This window comes from Lepidothrix coronata, unplaced genomic scaffold (genome assembly GCF_001604755.1).
Source record: "Lepidothrix coronata isolate B3197 unplaced genomic scaffold, Lepidothrix_coronata-1.0 Scaffold7, whole genome shotgun sequence".
NCBI classification, from domain to species: Eukaryota; Metazoa; Chordata; class Aves; order Passeriformes; family Pipridae; genus Lepidothrix; species Lepidothrix coronata.
In genome coordinates this window covers 5,076,810-5,096,084 of record NW_016690187.1, presented here as the reverse complement: position 1 = coordinate 5,096,084, position 19,275 = coordinate 5,076,810, and the positions used below count along the sequence as shown (strand labels likewise).

The window sequence follows — 19,275 nt, the reverse complement described above, 5'->3', positions numbered from 1 at the left end:
GAGTAGTGTTGTGGGTAGGACATGAGGAAAGAATAGGGCTTGAGGAGAAGGAAAAGCTGCATTTCAGACAGGATTTACTGCATGTGGTGAAGGGCAGCCTCTGCTTGAGGAGAAGGGTAGTCAGGGACTGGGGGACAATCAGGTTAGAGGAGGAAAGAAGCCAGCTCTGAGAGGCGTGTGTGGATGGGAGAGTAAAAATCAAGACACAGAGAAATGAATGAAGATGGAAAAAGAAAACACGTGTTTGTGAGCAAAAACAGTTGCAGTTGTAGGAAACGTGTTGTGGAAACAGACTGCTTGTCCCAGGTGGTTAACTGTAACCAACCGTAGTATTTACAGGAAACATTTCCAAATTGCAGTAACGATGTCTTTGTGAAGTAGGTGAGTGCTGACAGAGGAGGGAGGCAAAGACAAAAGAACGGAAAGGCGGTGGAGGAGTCTGTTGGTGAGGATTAGAAGGTGAGCACCCCTTGTGCTGGGCCCTGAGCTAGACTTTGTGTCTCTTCGCTTGTGAATATACACTGTGAGAGCTCCAGGCTCTGCTGGCTCATCTTCAAATACACTTGAAATCACTGTTCAGATCAAACTTCAGAGTGCTGCCAAATGTACCCCAAAGTGTACTCCAGGCTCGACCCTTTTGAAACAAAGGGATCAGTGTGTTCTAGCAATCCCAAGTGCCAGGAAGCAGAAAAAGAGAAGGTGTAATTCCAGACTTCAGGCTATAATTATAGGAAAGAGAGAGTACATAACATATACAAACTGTTTACTGGCTTCGATTGTTCTAGTGAGATCTATGCCAACCAAGCTATGCTAGTAGCTATTCTTACCCCAGAAGTGAAATAGATGTGTATTAATCATCTCTGCATTGGTATAACTGAAACAGTCACAGAGAGAGAGGGAAGGAGTAAGTTGCTCCAAAATAAATATATTGGTTAAAAAAAAAATCTTCTCTATCAAAATTAGTTTCCTAACAAAATGTTTAAATTTTTAAGAAGGACATCAAAATTTTGAACCCTAACAACAATACTGATTTGTTTTGAAGCTTGTTTTCGTAAAAAGTTAGCTAAAGCTTTTCTCAAAGGAATACATTCCCCTCCATCTTTATTGGCCTTCCCAGCCTGTGGTAGGCTTTGTAGGGACTCAGTTCTTGGTGTGTTGTCAGCATGCTCTCCCAAAGATATGGATAGGGGTACTTGGCACATGATTCTCTTCCACCTTCAATTTTGTAGCAGCAGCAGCAGCTCTTTTTACTACAAGTCTTTCTGGCAGCATCTCCTATGCTTACTTGAGGGACAATAAAGGTCTTGTGCCAGGAGAGGGCTGCTCTGATCTTTCAGCATTCCTCATGAGTTTTGTGGGGAATGGAAAAGATGATCCCACCTGGAACCTCAGTAGGTCCCAATGTGGGTCACACTTTCATAGGCAAAGTTCCAGAGTCAGATGTATCTTTTGCAGCTTTATCATTGTTTGGACCTCCATATATTACTTTTCAGCTTCAGAATTAAAAACATACCACAGAAACTTTCTCTAGTTAAAGTTACTTATGCTTGGCTCCAGAAACCTGAGCTGAAAATTTGGATCAAATCCTGACTTGACTCAGGCTTAGCTCTGATTTTAATTTTAAAAAAGGCAAAGATTTGCAGGACTTTGAAAAGATTTGAAGAAAGTAAAACTTGTTACCAGTGTCCATGTAAACACTACTACAGCAGTAACAGTGAAAGAAATTAAATCACTTCTTGAGGAGAAGTAAACCAACATTTAAATATTTATTCACACAGTATAAAATAGGAGTGAATCTGTAACACAATCCTGTTATTCACCAGTTATTTGGTACCACTGCATGACCATTACAAGAACTCAACTCTGGGAATGTCTGTAAGGCACCATTATTAGTCCTTTGTGTTTTCATTTTGTGCAATCAAAAGTGCTAACTGCATCAAATATATTAAACGTTATTTATAAGATGCTTTTCTTGCATGTTATCTGCACTAAATTTAGTATTATAGACATAGAATAAATAGCCAGGACTAAATGACTGTAGAACATGTTGTCGCAAAGGGTTCTGAAACATTCCTGGAATACAGATGGATAACAGGCTGGAATAGAGCGTACTGCAAAAAAGCAAGGGAGAGGGAAGGACAGAAACTTTTGACCTAAGGCCCCAGGGCACTGGGTCTAATTTCCTCCTCTCACAGAGCTGCATGAAGTTTCTCATGAAACTTCAGGCAAAGCAAGCCTGACCTCCAGGCTGGAAGTCACATTGGAGTGAACCTTTAGGAAGTCACAGGGCTGCAGAGATCTTTCTGCGATTTGGCCATGTTCTTCCAGTGAATTTCAGGACCAGGACACACAAGAGACTCCTACCCTACTAATGAACGGTTTCCACATAGAGCAAGACCATTAGTTATGTAAGGGCAGTTGTATTGTAAGCTAATTTAAGGAGGCTGCTGACCATGGCCATCTGTAGATGTGTGCTGTAGATGACTGTAGCCCCTGTTGTGACAGACTTAACCAGAAATAAGTCTTTGCAGAAGTGAACATCAAAACTAATGTCAGAAAATCTTTGATCTTCCTGTCCGTGACAGCAAGCCATGAGATAGGAAAAAAAAAGCATTAAACTCCACAGGTGCGTGCAACAGCTAATGCTGACATAGCTATAACATAGTCAGGGGTTAAATTACAAAGTCCCTCTGATTATCTTACAATTTCCCCCAGTACCCACAAACCACTTCCTTTTCTACCCATATGTTCTTCTTCATCTTCACAGCAGACAGAAGGATGGTGCCTCTGTGTCAGGCAGGCATGAAGTCAGTTGCTGTAACTTTCTGTGTCCTCTGCTTTCATTTTGAAGCCCTGTACAGTGAGTATAATTTTGGATTATTCTCCTTGCAGTAGGTATCTCTACAGAATAGAAAGAAGCCAATGATGGGAGACAGTAAATGATGCATGATAGCAAGGGGTTGGAGGATAAAGGTAATCAAGGGAAACAGCTACAAAAAGATAGCTCTCAACTAGAGTTGGTGGGAAGAGAATTCCTGCCATCACAGGGCATTTACTCTGAAACTAAAAAGTACCAGTTTTAACTGTTGATGTTCTTTAGCTCATCTGCTCAGCATTACCCTTTAGCTGTTTGGACTGTAGTGCTTCAGCCAGCTTCCCTTGCTGGGCATAAGATCTTACAGCAGCATGATGATGAATGACTTAATAAAGAGAAGCCAGGTTATTAATATTAAACCTGCAGTTGTTTGGACGGGGAATTTTGATGCAGTGAAAAATGTATATGGCATGGAAGAGTGGATGAGATTGGTTTGATGCAGGCTTGAAGCACAGACAGACTGAAAAGGAAGCGTAGCATTCCTGTGCTGTGTTTGAGAAGCTGCACAGTGACAGCACCGATCCTGGTCCAGCCATAAACATGGGTGTAGTGTTTAACAGGCTTCAGTGTTTTATCCCAGCTACGCAAAGTAAAATACCACAGCTCACATTTATCTCTGAAACCCGCATATTGATGGGTCAGAATGGAAATACAGATGATACCTGATTAGGAAGAGTCTATTTTTTATACATATTCTGTCCAAGGATTTAGTATAATGCAATATAAGTAAGACCTGAGATTTAGTGTGTGCAGTTATTAAGCATGATCTAAATATGCTCCTTTGAAGGTCATGTCAAGGGCTATTAATATGCTTGCTTCTGAAATTCTAGTGATAAAGGAAAGGTTTCAAGCCCCCCTCTAGAATTCAAGTACTTCTGAGGTTTCATACAAAACTTAAGCTTTCATATAAATAAAAACCAGTTTTCAGCTCTGGCAATACAGATACTAAGGCTAACTAATACGTGGATAGCATACTGAGTTTTCAGATAGAATGGAAAGATGGGTAAAATCACAGGAAAGGATGATTGTAATTAGTATCACTAAAGGGACGTGAGCTGCCCTTTTTCTCCTTTGAAAGTTATTCTTAAATCTACTAACAAAAAGTCCTTTCAATTAGGTTACATATTTCTCACCTAGTCCATTTAAGCAGGTTTACTTGTCCAGCATGCTTCTACACATGGGTGAAGCTACCTAAAAGGCCATTCCTTGTGGGCAAAAACAGGCTGTAATTTTCAGGGTGCAAATAATTGTTCTATCTGATACCCACATTTTTCCCTTCCTTCTCCCTTCCTTCAAATATGGAGAATAGATTTGGGAAGGGGACTGGGGAGAGAAGATGACAGGATAAAGAGTCTGCGTGTAATTAGAAATGGTATCTCTCAAGTTTTTTTATCTTACGCTGTACTCAGCATAAAAAGTACTAGTTATTACTATTCCTGTTAAAAGAAAAGTTCAACTTGACGGAAGACATATCAGCATGATACTCTTAGAGAACAAGCTAGGTCTCCAGAGAGTACTGCCCAGCATTGTGGCAAATTTGTGAGAGTAAAAGCAGAGTAACTACTGACATTTTGGTGTGTTTTGTTTAGTTTTTTGTTTGTTTGGTTTGTTTCTTTTTGTTTGTTTGTTTTTTAACTTGGCAATTTGCAAGCCCTACTTAGCAAGCCTAAAACCCTACAAGCAAGGATAGGGTTTTTTTCAATGTAAATAGGTCACAGAATGGGACATATATGTGCACATGTGAGTATTATAATTTGATAACCCAACTGTGATAAAGAAATAGTTTGTAAGAGCATGGAGCCTCTCTGGTGACTGTAGAGAAACATAAGCTATGGGATTTGGGAGTACAGAGCTGTAGGTGGGATTCCATAGCACTTGAGGCCCTTGCTATGAAACACTGCACACGAGCTTTTGCACGTCGACATGGTCATTTCTTAGAAGGGCTTCTGAAATATTATCAACAATGGCTGTTGTTTAGTGGTACATTTTATAAGAGTTTGGTGTTTCTCAACAAAAATTATATCATAAAAATAATTCAGGTTATAGATGGCTTCCTAGGATAATTCTGGTCATTTCTTGCTTTGCCCAGAAGCACTCTTTCCTCTCTTTATCCTTGATTCTTGAATGATAGGAACATGTTAGTTTTAGGCATATGACTAATGACATTGAATTGACAGTGTCATCTTTCAGAGTGCCTTGAAAGGTAAAAGCTATAGCAACTTAAAAAACTGTATGGTTTCATTATGCATTTAGTATTAACAAAACAAATGGGTTTGTTTTAGAGGCAGGGTCTGCAATCTCCTTGTTCATCTTCAGAGGCAAAAATACACAAGTGAAATTATACTTCTTTATATCAGCTAGTTAGCTTTCTGAAAGCCATGGCAAATAATACAAACAGCAAGAAAACCAAGCTCCTACTCTAAACCTCAGCCTTGAAAAGTGACTGAAAGTGGTTTTTAAACCTGTTAGGACCAAAATGTGTAACAGATTGGTGATGCTTTCAAATAGCACTGGGTCTGCCAAAGAGTAACTAGAAAGCTCAAAATTGCAATCCCATTAAAATGAAAAGAATGCACCTTCCATTGGCCTCAGTATCCAAGCACACTACCACAGAAATTCCCAAACCTCTGGCAAAGGGATTTCCTGCTGCAGTAAAGATGAAATTGAGATGGAAATGGACATCATTGTAAATAAACATATACACAAATGCACATCCTTTTCCATAGTTTAGTATAGCAAGATGTTACTTCCATACACATGTTCATCTCTCGGATTTACATCTGAACCATAATATTTGTCTTGACTCCGCTTCACATCAGGTGAGCCAGGAACAACTCCATGCCACTCCACAGTGTAACACCGCCAGGAAACGAATGAATTATTTGTTTCCTCTTGTCTCAAAACCTTCATATGCAATTGAATTGTCTCTTCTGTGACAAATAATGAAGAGGAACCTTATGGTCAAATCTAGGCATGTTTAGATTTTAAGCATATTGAACCAGTGAGAGTCTTCTGTTCATTTCCAGCAATACCATGGTGTGGTCTTTTATTCACATATTTATGAGGTGGTATTAGGGAGGTTTAGTCAGTGAATCTCTCAGTATTACTGGATGTTTAAACATAAGTTTCCAATTTCAAAGCCTACCAAAAGTACATTCATTCTGACTGGAGCTTGGCAAATGACAACCCAAGTGTGTCTGGCCATTAAGTACAGAATGTTACAGGTCCATAGGATTACCTAGGAATGAACTGGCACAACTGGGCACAGACAACAGCAATCAGGCACAGGGAGGGGGAAGGAGCCACCTTTTAGTATTCAGTGAGTGCATTCACACTGGGAGCTGATGCAGTGAGTTGAAAATTTATGTCAGATTTCACCAATTGTGGTCATCCATGTAGCCAATTTTGTGTTTTAAGCTTAGGCACTGTTAATCTAATTTCAAAATGTGCTGCCTTTGTCCTATGCTAAGCACACTCTTCTCTGTGGGCATTTGTTTCAAAGGAATATTAATTGCATCACATTTATCAAAATGCTCATTCAGAAAAATACATTACTGAGTCTTTCTTGAAAATAGGCAGTTTAGGCTTCTGGGTCTGAGAGGATACAAAACAATCTTTCAGCTTGACACGAGGTCACATGAACTAAATGCTTAATGACCTCTCTCTGCCCTTTTCCATTAAAAACAAGGATTAAAACCATGATCTCCGACAAACATTTTAAACTACCCCGTATGAAAGGGCAATTTCATTAGCTAACAGCCTAATTGAACTATTCTCAGAGACAAACAGAGAAAACAAATTCAAATTTGTTGCTTTAGTGCTCAGAGTAGGGTAGTGCCGTGCTCCTCTGGGACACAGAGGGAATATGGCACCACTTGGCTCTGTGGCTGCCCCGACAGAGTCAGCATCTGCCTCTCCTCTCAGATGACCAGGGACAAATGTAAAGGTCTCAGCTACAGGCGAGTGCTTCTCAGAAGTATCAGAGTAGCTTAAGCATTCTTCATGTTCCCTAATTCTGCTGTACCAAGACATTTGTTCTTTATTTCCCCTCCCTAAATAATTTCTCTGCTCTTTGGCCAAATTTTAAAGGTATATGTTACCAAACTACAGAGCATTTTTAAAGACCTTTCTTTCAAATACTCTTCTCATAGCAGCAAGGGTTTTTTTCATCATGCACCGTGAGAGTCATCAGGAACTGTTTCTTTATTTGACCTTTGCTTTCAGCCTTTCACACTATGTAACATTTTAAGGGCTTGCACTTTGTCTGTGCATTCAGTGGTTCTAGAGCTCTGTTTCACGGTGGGTTGGCGAGTTGTGTGTTTTGGCTGCCTATCTTCACACCAGTGGTCCAAGATGCCAAATACCTTGTCTGTTATCATACCCCTAAGTAACAGTCCTGAGCAGAGTACAGTTATTAGAACTGTCGCTGAATTAGATAAGGGCGCTGATTGTGCACAGTAAACCAAGAAGGATGTGGTAGCCAGGAAGATGGTAAATCAATCAAAAAGGGATAAAATTTCTATAGCTTTCCAACTGAGCATTGCAAAGTGTCTTCCAGAAGTCCGTTAGCTTATGTGTCACACTAAAAATATTTCAGACTAGTATCACTCATGGAAATACCCTTGCCAATGGCAGTAATTGAGAGGCAAGGGTTCAAAGAAGGAAAAAGCATGTACACTAAAAGATTGCCTCTTTCCAGAAAGAGTTGAGATCATACAAAGGTACCCAAAAGAGAATAATCCTCTGTTCCTGTGCATATACAGGCCAGATGACCAAGATAACAGGTGCCTTGGGAAAAAGATTATTCATACTTTAGCCAGTGCACTACCTGGCACAGCTGGGGACCTGCTCTGTGTGGATCTAGACTACCCTGGAGCAGTAACAAGAAGAATATTATCAAAGTCTTTAAGTATTTGCCCCATAATTCCTTAGCATCATAAAATGCTGATGTAGAGTGTATTTCAATCTAAGCAGCCTCTGAAGAACTTACACAGGCTCCCAGAAAACAGGAAAAGCACAGTTTTTCTGTTTGTCTGTATACCTGTCTTTACATTTAATTTTAGGACACTGCAAAAAGAAAAATTCCAAATGAATCACTATCAGACTGGGCTATTGTTGCCAGTACTGACATACAAACCATTTCATAGTATTGCCATAGTGGGTGGTGATGGAGGCTGCAGCTTGAAGAACCAATCCAGAATACATTAAAAATGTGGCTGCGTCCTGTAATGAAGGACATCTATGAACAATGAAGGAAAAAGTTGCTATTGAAAAAGGAATCAAACCATATGCATTGCTTGAAGGTTTTCTTGCTGTACATATTGGAACATCAACTGCATATTCGTTCTGGATGTGCCATAAGATACTTTGATGCGGAGCTGAGCAGTGGGGGAAACAGAATAAACACTGATGGAAATGAGCACTTTGGTCTGGAAACAAAGTGTAATGCTGGCTCATTGCAGACTCAGATTCATGAGAAATCAAAAGTATGCTATATTATGTGGGCCAGATTTCCTCAGTATTTTGCAAAAAAATTTTACTTCTGTCTCAGTTTCTGTTTATGAAGTACACCTATTACTTTGCAGATTCTTAAAACAGAATCTGTAAATGCTATATGTATGATAAATATAAATTCTTGCCTTAAGCATTTTCTTTCTACTTTGCTTTTTATATTTCATTGTTTTATCACATCATATAAGTTTATAGTGTAGCACAGAAAGGATCAGACAGGCTAATGATAAAAATTAAAAACTTGCTTCAGCATCTTAACGTTGCGTGGCTCAGCCCTTGTTCTTGCATCTCCCTTCTTGAATTTTAAACAGGAAACAATTTTGTATTTTTCAGGAGTTGAGAGCTGCTCATCAAACCCATGCAAAAATATAGGTAAGACACATTTGCCTAATTTGGTTTATGGTTTTAAATGCCTTTTAAGATCAGAAAATACTGTCCTTGAAGAAAAAAACTGTCATTTTTTTACAGCACACTTTAACATATTTTTATTTGAAGGAGTTTCCCATGCTATTGGTTGATGACTTTACAGAGTCAAACTGTGAGGTCCTTGGTCAGTTTACTTTCTTTTGCTTCTCCCAGAAATTTGCCCAGTGAGAGTTGCACAACATCTGAGAGATTTTCAGGCAGGTTTTAGGAAGGTCAGATGTGATTTCTGGATTGCATGCGGGTGCATGCACACAGTGACCTCTGTCTTCTACTTTTTATGTTAGTGATAAAGGTGCTATAGCCACCTAAGTAATTAGGTTGAAACTTTATGATGTACTTCAAATCACTATCTACTCAACAAAGTTGGGTCTTGTGGCTAAGGAAGTTATGTAGGAGTTTTGGGCTCACATCCCATTTTAAATGTTCAGCTATATCATCAAACTGTCTGGATGGCTGAGCCCAGAGAGTGGTAGTGACTGGCAGCCAGTCACAAGTGGTGTTTCCCAGCGCTCATTTTTGGGGACAGTTCTGTTTAATATCTTTATCAATGACCCAGACAAGGGGATCAAGTACACCCTCAATAAGTTTGCAGAAAACATCCCGTTAGGTGGAAGTGTTAGGTGGGAGGGTAGGAAGGCTCTGCAGTGGGATCTGGACAGACTGCTGAGGCCAGTTGTATGAGGTTCAATGAGGCCAAGTGCAGGGTCCTGCACTTCAGTCACAACAATCCCGTGTGGAGCTACAGGCTGGGGCAGAGTGTCTGGAAAGCTACCTAGTGGAAAAGGGCCTGGGGGTGCTGGTCAACAGCAGCTGACCATGAGCCAGCAGTGTGCCCAGGTGGCTGAGAAGACCAATGGCGCCCTGGACTGTATGAGGAATAATGTGGCCAGCAGGACTAGGGCAGTGATTGCCCCCCTGCCCTTGGCACTGAGGATGCCACACCTCGAGTGCTGTGTCCAGTTCCGGGCCCCTCACTACAAGAAATCTGTTGAGGTGCTGTGGTATATCCAGAGAATGGCAATGGAGCTGGTGAAATGAGTGGCTGGTGTTGTTTATCCTGAAGAAAAGGAAGCTCAGGGGAGAGCTTAACACTTTCTACACCTACGTAAAAGGAGGTTGTGGCAAGGTAGGATTCAGTCTCTTCTCCCAAGTAAAAAGTGTCAGGACAAGAGGAAGAGGCCTCAAGTTGCACCAGGAGAGTTTTAGCTTGGATAGTAGGAAAAATTTCTTCACTGAAAGAGCAGACAAACATTGGAACAGGCTGCCCAGGAAAGTTGTGGAGTCACCATCCTTGGAGGTATTAAAAGACACGTACATGTGGCACTCAGGAACATGGTTTAGTGGTGGACTTGGTAGTGCTGGATTAATGGTTGGACTCAATGATCTTAAGGGTCTTTTCCAACACACAAAATTCTATAATCCCACGATCACTGGGGTACAGATTATGAACAAAAATAGAGATAATTATCGTCATCTTTGTCCCACCTTGTTTTACCTATAGGACAATCTGACAGCCTGAGGCAGGGATTGTATGTCTATATAGTGTTTGGTCCAGGGGAGACTTTAAACAATACCTAGTAACTGATATTTTAAGTAACCTTAGTAACTTTATCATTTAGCAACTTTAGTAACAAGAAATATTATCCAGGTTGCTGATCTAATGCCAACAGTGACCTCTCCAGCCTTATAGTAGATAACAAGCCAGGTCTCATTTTTTTTTGTCAGTAATGTCTGACATGACCAGAATGATGCAATGGTATCTCATTGTGAGGGCTGCTTTCCACAGCCAGGCCTTTCTGAGTACCTACATGCCTTAATTTTCAATCACTTGGTTTACTTGCTTTCTTTAAAGGAGTTTCTTAACACTTTAGGGATTCTTTTCATTGTTCTGTGACTGACTATACTTATTGTTTTTATGTCTTCAGATCAGCTCTACAACCTTGACCCCCAGGTGATGGTACAATTTGAAAATGGAAACTTCAACTTCACATTTCCCAACCCCCAAAATGTGAGCGAGTTCAGCATGACCCTCTTCAAAGGGAAAGAAAAGAAGGAAATCTGTACACTCCATTTGAATGAAGAGAATGTTTTCCCCAAGAGTAATGTCACCTACTGTGAGACAAAGAATTCAAATACCAGCACCACTTTCATTCTTAAAAATCTGGAAAGAAAGCATATGGACATTTATATCTACTGTCTGGAGGTATTCTTCCCCCCTCCTTATATAGATTGCCGCCTGAAAGAAATCTGTTTGTACATCCCAGGTAAGTTTACTTCTCCCCTCACTTCAGTTTACTGATAAGTAGACATTAGGCATAGATATGCTGCAGTGAAAAGTGTGACTGGAGTTTGCACAGCTATTTACAGGACAGCCTAAAACTACTTAGCAGGGGGGTGGTAGCAGTGGAGCTGTGTTGGCAGACTGATCAGCACGCCTTCTCTGTATTTATTCATCTTCTTGGACAGGTTTTTTCAGGCCATGCTGAGCTTTGCATACTGTTGGTGGCAGCCAAGTTAGCTAGACTACAGCTTTTGGGGTACTGCAGTCCCACCTTTGCCTGCAGCAGAAATTTCCCTTGTCCATTTTTAAGCTGCTGAGTGTAAATGTTAAGGATAAACAAAGATAGAAGCTGAAATGCTGAGGCTACAATTATGTGGTTGGGTCAAATTATCTCTCAGCCCTCTCTGAATTTAAAAAAGATTCTCAGAATCAAGCTGTACATTTGATTTTGTCTGCAGTGTCCATTTCCATTTGTATGGATAGCCAGATGTTCATAGTTTTTTCCAAATGTTTCATGCCCTATCGTATTTTCTCCCAGATCTGGGCAAGGGTGATCTTGTGTACCTCAGCTTGCCTTCCTATCCAAACATGACAGCAAAGGTCTACCCCTTCTTTTGATCAGGCTGCCCTTTAGATCACCTGTGGTACTCACTGAATGCAAGCTGAAGCCTTGCTCAGATCTGAAATACCATCATGCTCTCGAGCCTGACTTGGTTTCTATTCAGTCTACACTTTGAGCACTGTGTACCGACAGTTTCACCTCTCCTTCTGGAAAACTGCAATATTTTGCTTCCTGCTGAATACACTTTTCCAAGGCGGTGATTCAGCTCAGGAAAATCCTTCTCCAGAGCTCACATTTGCTAATTTTTTAATATGAAGAGAAGAGTGAAAATAATTTGAAGTTATCTGTAGGAGGCAAAAATGCAAATTGTCAGTAATGACTTTTTTTTGCGTCCCCATGTCCAGATAAGGAAGACTGCTTTTCACTGGGACAGGAGTCATGGGTAATTATTGGCCTGATCATGGTTTCCCTGATTTCCTGTGTCTGCTGTGTTGTAGTCTGTTGCTTAAGGAACAAGGTAAGCAAATATACGAGATTATGCAGAACCATTTTTCCAAGGGTCATGGATGGGGAACTTGATTTAATGAGATTTAAAGGGTGGGACGGGCACATACTCACTGAGCACGTGATGTGTTTTTTGACAAGAAGACTGAGTTGTTAATTTACCACTGGAATTCAGTCATTGATGGCAGCAGCTCAAATGTAATTTTTCGAAGACAGAATTGTTTATCGATTTAAAGTCTGGGCACCAAAAGAAAGAGGAGAAATGCTGCACAGGTCAGCAAAATTACTTTGGTAAGAAATTCACCTGATTGTTTTCTTCAAGAAGGGGAAACAAATCATCAGTGGAGCAATTTCAGCACTGTTCTGGTGCAAAACCACTTAAAGAACGAACCATTTGGAAAGAAGGAAGACCATGGACATTAGCTATTCTTTTGGGCAATGCATGTTTTTAATTTTCAGTTTGTTTTATTGCAAGTTTTCTTTGTGAGTGCCTGTAGATTCTGACTTTATTATTCTCACTGAAAACAGACAGAGTTACTTAAAGAACAAAGGCAGGAGTGGCAAAGGTTAGTGACCACAAATTAATTCATGGTATTTTCCCTCTGTTGGCAGATTCAAAAGTGTGACTCCAGCTCCCATGAGTACAACAGTGAATACATGCCCATGGCAGCAGTGAATGCAGCTAAAAAACCAAGAATCTGAGGTTGTATGAAGACTAGTTATACTCATATCTCTGTTTGTGTCTCTTACAAGGCTTTCTCTGGCAGGGAAAGGACTGCTTGCTGTCCCTGCCATTGCTTCTAGATGGGTGGGTGGCTGGGTGGGATTGTTACAATAGCTTGTTAGTGGAGTTCATGCTGCCATGTTGCAGGAAGATGAAATTAAAAGCAAAATCTCTGAAAACCTTTTGAATCATAGTGGTAGGCTGGTTCCTAGAAATGCAACTGCTTCATGTCTGTGCCATCTTATGCATGAGGAAGAGATAAGAAACTGTTCCATTCAGAATCTTCAGATGATATGTGGTACCCAAAATCTTTCTAGGGAAGTGATTTACTTGATTTACTGAGTGTTACTGGCTAAAGGCAAGTATTCTGTAGAGAATGAGGAACTTCCTACCTACTCAAGCCCTTGCCTAGTAGCCAGAAGCTACTGGCTACAGAACAGAAGAAGAATTTGGACTGATTCAGACATATGGGGTGTTTCATGTAACTGATTTTCCATTTCTATTCTAGGCATAAGTTGCTTGTGGTGTGGAAATTTTGGAAGCACAGTTTTCCAGCTACTTGAATCTGGACAATGGGAAGTCAGCATTTCCTCACCTTTCCCAGCCTCCCTGAGCTCTCATGATGATCCTGTGCTCAGTCATGAGACACCCACCCCGGTACTGTTCTGAGCTGTGTTTTGCTCTAGCTTTGTTTGTTAACTGGCACCCTGCCCAACCCACTGACTTGGACATGAAGTGCCAACCACGTGTCAGCTTGTTAAAGATGTCAGCTTGTAGTTGAAGAAAATGTAGAAAATGAGTTTGCTTGAGAGTAGATTGCTGTAGTGCTGCCACAGAACTTTTATTTTCTAGTCTCCTTTATGACAAACTTCCCACTGTTGACAAAAAAAAAAAAAAGACTACCTCCAGTGCCAATCCTTGTGGCACAGCCATACTGTCAATGTATTGCACACGCCCTTCTGTTTGGGCTACTTTAGCAGGGGAACAAAACAAGAGAGTGTACAGCAGAGAGTACAGCAGAGACTTCTCTGAGACACAGTACCTCAGGTATGTGATCTGCATTTTTTGTATTTGTGCTGTCAGTACATCTTTGCCATTCACACCTCGGGGCTCCCCTTATTTAATTAAATTCTGAATGCTTTTACTAACAGAGGAATATATTACAAGATGAATATATTTCAAGATTGCAATTTCTCTTTAGATCAGTTCAAATCTTCAGGATCAGACCCTGAGCTAGGAGGCACGATCTCTCCTATTCACATGTCTTGCAGCACAAATACGACCCAGTCCATAAGGCCCGTATGGCCTTGTGTCCATATGGACTCTGCACTGCAATTAACTTCCTCTTTTGGTTTGACATGAAACCTTTACCACTTCCCCAGTGGGTTTAGGGGTTACTTGACCTGACTGAAATTGCTGAGAGCCTTCAGTATGAATGAAACAATCAATCCTTCATACTCCTTGTGAAATCCATCAAAACTCTGACCATAAATGACCAGCTGGGAATCCAAACTGCCTGTCTTGCCAGATGCCATTTGGCTGCTAGAGTGGTACATTGATTCTGAGCCTCTCTGTAATACATTAAAAAAAACAGGCGCTGGTCAGAGGACACTGCTGAGAAAGATACAGCGCCTGCTTGTCTGGCAAAGAGAAGGCTGTTTTCATAGGGCAAATGGGGATGAGGAGGAAATAAGCTGGTATATCAAGAGCAGGGTTTCCCTCAACAAACACCTGCATACACAGAAGTATTGCAGAGAGAAGGTGCAAATTGCTAACTGTGACATTAAGCAGAGGGAAACTAGTTAGGCACTGAATGAGGTGGGGACTGCCAATTACACAGCCCCTACCCTGCTCAGGTAACCAGCTCCTTGGCAGGGATGGCGAGGGCATCCTGCTATGTTGGGTAACATTACATTCTGTCCCATCTTCCTGGCACATAACCTCTGCCAAATTACTTGACCTCCCCAGCAAACAAAGCTCTTCTCTGTACCTCCACAAATATACCCATCTCACCGTTTTAAAAAAGCACTGGTGAAATTACTGCCTTTGAAAATTATTGGTGAAAACAGCTAACCTCTACTACCTATGAGAAATACTAGGTGCAAGATCCTATGTAACAGAGGAGAATCCTACCCCCTGGAACCTTTCACCAGACTGAGATGGAAATTCATGAAGTAAAGAGTTTCTGAAAGAAGGAAAAACTCGAGGTTTGACTTGAGATGTTGCCAGATAAAGGACAAATGATGAAAGTGTGAATAAGGTAGTTCAAAATACATACATCCTGCACTGGAGAGAGAAATTATTTATATTCATTATAACAATGCATTTGGAAGCCTCAGGTTCCGTTACTGCTTTCTTTCTGGAAAAATATATTTTTATTCTTAATAAAACATTTTTTTATTATGCCATATGTGTCCACAAGAAAGTTCATGCATGAATACACGTCACGTGAAAGAATTAAGCTCTGTAAAGTCCACAGCACAATGGGGAGAGAAGAGAGTACAGGAAAATTTATCCCTGTATAGCATCTTAGTGGGAAGCAGGAAAAGGAGTAAGGAAAAAAATATTAAAAAAGTGAAAACCAAAAATTTGGCCCTGTTTGTATGCAGTGAGATAGTGACCTATCAGTTTGGATCTGTTTGTTTCCTTTTATTTTCCTGAGAAAGTCTTTTTTAATATTGTCCCATCTCTTCTTCCTTTCCTTTAACCCCTTATGCAGGATACTTATAACATTCATGATTAATTTGGGACATTTTTCAATTTCTTTCTGCCATTCTTCAATACCTCAAAATTAAAAGTAGCTGAAAGAAGACAAAGGATGACAAAATGAGGGGAAAAAAAGAAAACACCATGAAAAAATAACACAAACTGAGTCTATAGACTGTGTGACAAGAAAGGATTAAAATAAAATAAACAAATAAAAAAAGCCCGATATTCTAACAGGTCATCATTTCAAAAAGTAAAACCTCTCTTTGGAAACTCCCAGTTTTGGAAAAAGACCATTTTAGCAGGAAAAAAATTCAAATAAGAATATTACAGCCAACTCCTCTAAAAAATCCTCTTTCAAGACAAGCAGAAGCTTGAGAATCTTCCAAATAACAGCCAGGAAATCAGAGGTCTGAGGGTAAAATAAACTACTAATATACAGTCTCAACCTATGTTTTCTTGGTTTGCTACGTAATGGTTTAGGATTGTCACAGAAATTGTACAGTTGTTTGATACTCCACAAGGAGTATCTACATCCTTGTCTTCTATTGTTTCATTGAGATTATTACTGAAAAATTATTTTGGTTAGGGCTTTTCCAGGAGCTGAATCTCTAACAGCAGCAGTCATGTAAAATCAGCTTCTGTCATACGACATCTAATGCAAGATTCAGCGTCAGTAAGCTGCTTTCATCCTTTCTGATTTATAACTGGTATAACTCACCCCACATGTATTTACACCCACTAATGCTCTTTAGCTCTTCCCAGTCTGTACCAGTATGGAGTATATGAAGACAATAAGTCAATAAACCAAATAGGTATGTATGGCAAAGAACCACTCGTGATCTTGAAGGTTAAGACCTGAAATAAAAAAATTTACGACTTCAGAAAAATGATTTTGCTAAACAGATAGAGTGATCTGATGTGAACAGGTGAAAGATATACAGGATGACAACTTCAGCTACTCCAAAATGTAAGGAAGGATAAACGATAAGTATATCATAATGTGAACACCTCCATAGCTTGAGCTGGTTTGACATCCAAACCTTGATATGTATTTTGCAAGCTTATCTTCCCAGCCTGCATTATGAACCCAAATCTGAATGCTCTAAGAATTTAATGATTAGCTTCAAGATGGCAATTTCATTCCTAATATATAGTATAGGGAATGAAATGACACTAAGAGGGCCATTTTCCCTTAGTACAGGTATTTCACTGACTTCAAAGTTCAAATAGTTCTAAGTTCTACCATATTTCTTACAGACTTTAAAAAGTTTATTTAAGGCTGGGGAAAAGAGGCTCCCAAATTTGAGTAAAGCAAACAAATGAATCACAGGATCAGTACTGATGATATCGTACACCATTATTCATAAAGTGTTTTATAATGTGGGGAGTCCCCTATGCATTTGAATCTATAAGTTGCCATGAAGAAGAACACCTTAATAATAAAACAAAACAAGAAAAATACAGGGTAATCAAAACTATTTAGTTAAAAATGAATCTATTCAGTTAGTAGGGATTTCTGCCCGTGCAAGCTTTACTGGGGAGGTAGTCTCTGCCTTTGGTTTGACTTTAACTGCAATGAGACACTCCATATACCCAAGTCCCCTAAGTTGTCCAGTCCATCATTGTTATAGCAGCCTACCCACTGTCATAAAAATTTCTCATTTTCTTGAGAGATGAAAGTTCGAGATTTGTGTTTATGTTCTACAATTATGAGTTCACAACTCAGTGTGTGGGGTTGCTTGGAGAAAAGGGAGGAATAGGAAGGATTAAACAGCTTTTCTGGCAAAATGAACTGGACAGGTATGAACTGGAGATATGAAGAAGAGGTCAGGGGGTGAATTTCATCTAAATTCATGTGCCTGAGCTATTTAATTTCTCCTGGGAGCAATTAGATCTTCTATGGTTCGAGATCAATTTTTAAAAAGAGATAAATCAGCTCTGATTATCAACAAGAAAGATTTAGTGGCTGCACACATCAAGCATAATCATTTTTAAAAACTGCAAACACTAACAACTTTGAAATATCTAATGTCTTCCATGTCTTAAATCTCGCAACACTCCTCCCAGTTTTTAGTACGCTGTTGGCAAATCCATCACCAATGATATTTCATCCTCTGTCCCAATGCACTGCAGCAGCAAGTTTCATGCAGTTTATAATAGTGTGTTGCCATCTCTCAGAACTGAGGCCAGGATTTAATCTCTGGATTGTGCAAAGACTTGCAAGGGGCTGTTCCCTTTCCCTGTGCTGAGAAGGAAGGCTCTTTTGCTGTGCTAGGGTTCTTCTGAAAAAATCTCTGAAACACTGAGAAAAGTGGAAATTTTGTTAGCACCAGTTAATGAGAACAGGAGGGAGAATATTGCCTTCCAAAGGTGGCAGTTTGAACACCATCTATGGAGCATGAGAACACTGCATAGGCTTTTCAGGCACCAGAGGCCAAATTTTGGAGGAGGAAGCTCAAAACTGGGGTTCTCAGACCTTTTGCTGGGCTACTTTCCTCCTCCACAAAATGTAAACTACTTGTTTTTATCTATTCAGTCAAATAATTTCCCCTTTGAAAACTGAACACCCTTCCCTGAAAAAACCCCAAACAAATTCATCTCCCACCAGCTCCCCCCCTACCAAAAAAAAAAAAAAAGAGAGAAGAAGAAAGGATTTGCTCATTAAGGCTCTTTTGAGCCTGCGTGAAACAATGGATGTTGTACTAAGCATCTGGCAGAGTGCCAGCAGAAGTCCCTATTGATCCTCCTATCTATGGATCCTCCTGTTGATCAGGCTGGTGTATGGCTCCCATGCAACTGGGTAGGACCATGACCATGAGACAAAGGGATGACAGAATCTCTTAAGGGAATCAGAGCTTAGTGCTGCTGCTCTCATGAAACAGAGCTATACTTCGGTAGCTCTAGCTACCTACATCCTTGAAAGCCAGACCAATACTTGTATTTCCATCCCTATTCCTCTCTATGTCTCTGCTGTTCAGTCACAACCACAGGTCCATTGAAATCCATCCCATGCCCTGGCTCCTCTTAATACCTGTGCTTCAGAGACCCAGACAGGACTTTCTCTTCTGCAACAGGGAAGCTCTCTGGGACATTGGCTGTTGGTGGCAGGACTTTACAGTGGCTCACCTGTGCAGAAAAGGGAAGCTCAGGGAAAGGGTACAGCAGAAGCCTCTCCTTGGATATACAGTGGTCATGAAAGGGAAATTAAACACATTGCCATGGCTGTGTTAGAGGGGTGTGTGGGTTCCAGGAGTGTAAGGAAGACAAGATAAATGAAAAGATTTAGGATCTGGGGAGTTGCAAAACCTCACGGCCATGACACAGACCCCATTTTCAGTAAAAGCTGGCAAATATTGCTTGTGAGGACAGGTAGTTTCCAGAAAAATACCTGGCATCCACCAAGTTGTTTGACAAAACCTTAGCCAGTCCGTAACTTCTATGGACTATAATAGACTAAAATAAGCAATTCTTAAGGCAAGCTTCCAGAGCAAAAAGTATCTTTGCTTCCAAAAAAAGCCATGTGTTGTACTCAAGGGGCTAAGCAAAACATGCAGTCAGTGAATAAGGATCTCTTTCAAGCACGATATGTTTATTCAGAACACTCCCTGGCCTTGGACTTCAGCCGCCTATAAGGCTCTGATGGAGACACTACCCTCCTAAACACTAGCCACTGCCCACGGCTT

General features: G+C 40.4%; 1 protein-coding gene across 4 annotated transcripts; it reads left to right on the top strand.

Annotated features, from left to right (window-relative positions):
* Positions 1–361: 361 nt before the first annotated feature.
* Positions 362–15,174, top strand: LOC108507818 (inducible T-cell costimulator-like). Of its 4 annotated transcripts, none has more exons than XM_017836120.1 (7): positions 362–459; positions 2,768–2,860; positions 8,720–8,758; positions 10,738–11,076; positions 12,060–12,172; positions 12,772–12,862; positions 13,392–15,174. In XM_017836120.1, the coding sequence occupies exons 2-6, from the start codon at positions 2,779–2,781 to the stop codon at positions 12,859–12,861; spliced, it is 663 nt and encodes a 220-aa protein (XP_017691609.1). In that variant the 5' UTR covers positions 362–459; positions 2,768–2,778; the 3' UTR covers position 12,862; positions 13,392–15,174. The 4 variants fall into 4 exon arrangements, with proteins under 4 accessions (XP_017691609.1, XP_017691624.1, XP_017691614.1 ...); XM_017836125.1 differs by having other exon boundaries at positions 433–459; positions 2,771–2,860; XM_017836135.1 differs by lacking the exon at positions 8,720–8,758.
* The last annotated feature ends 4,101 nt before the right edge of the window (positions 15,175–19,275 follow it).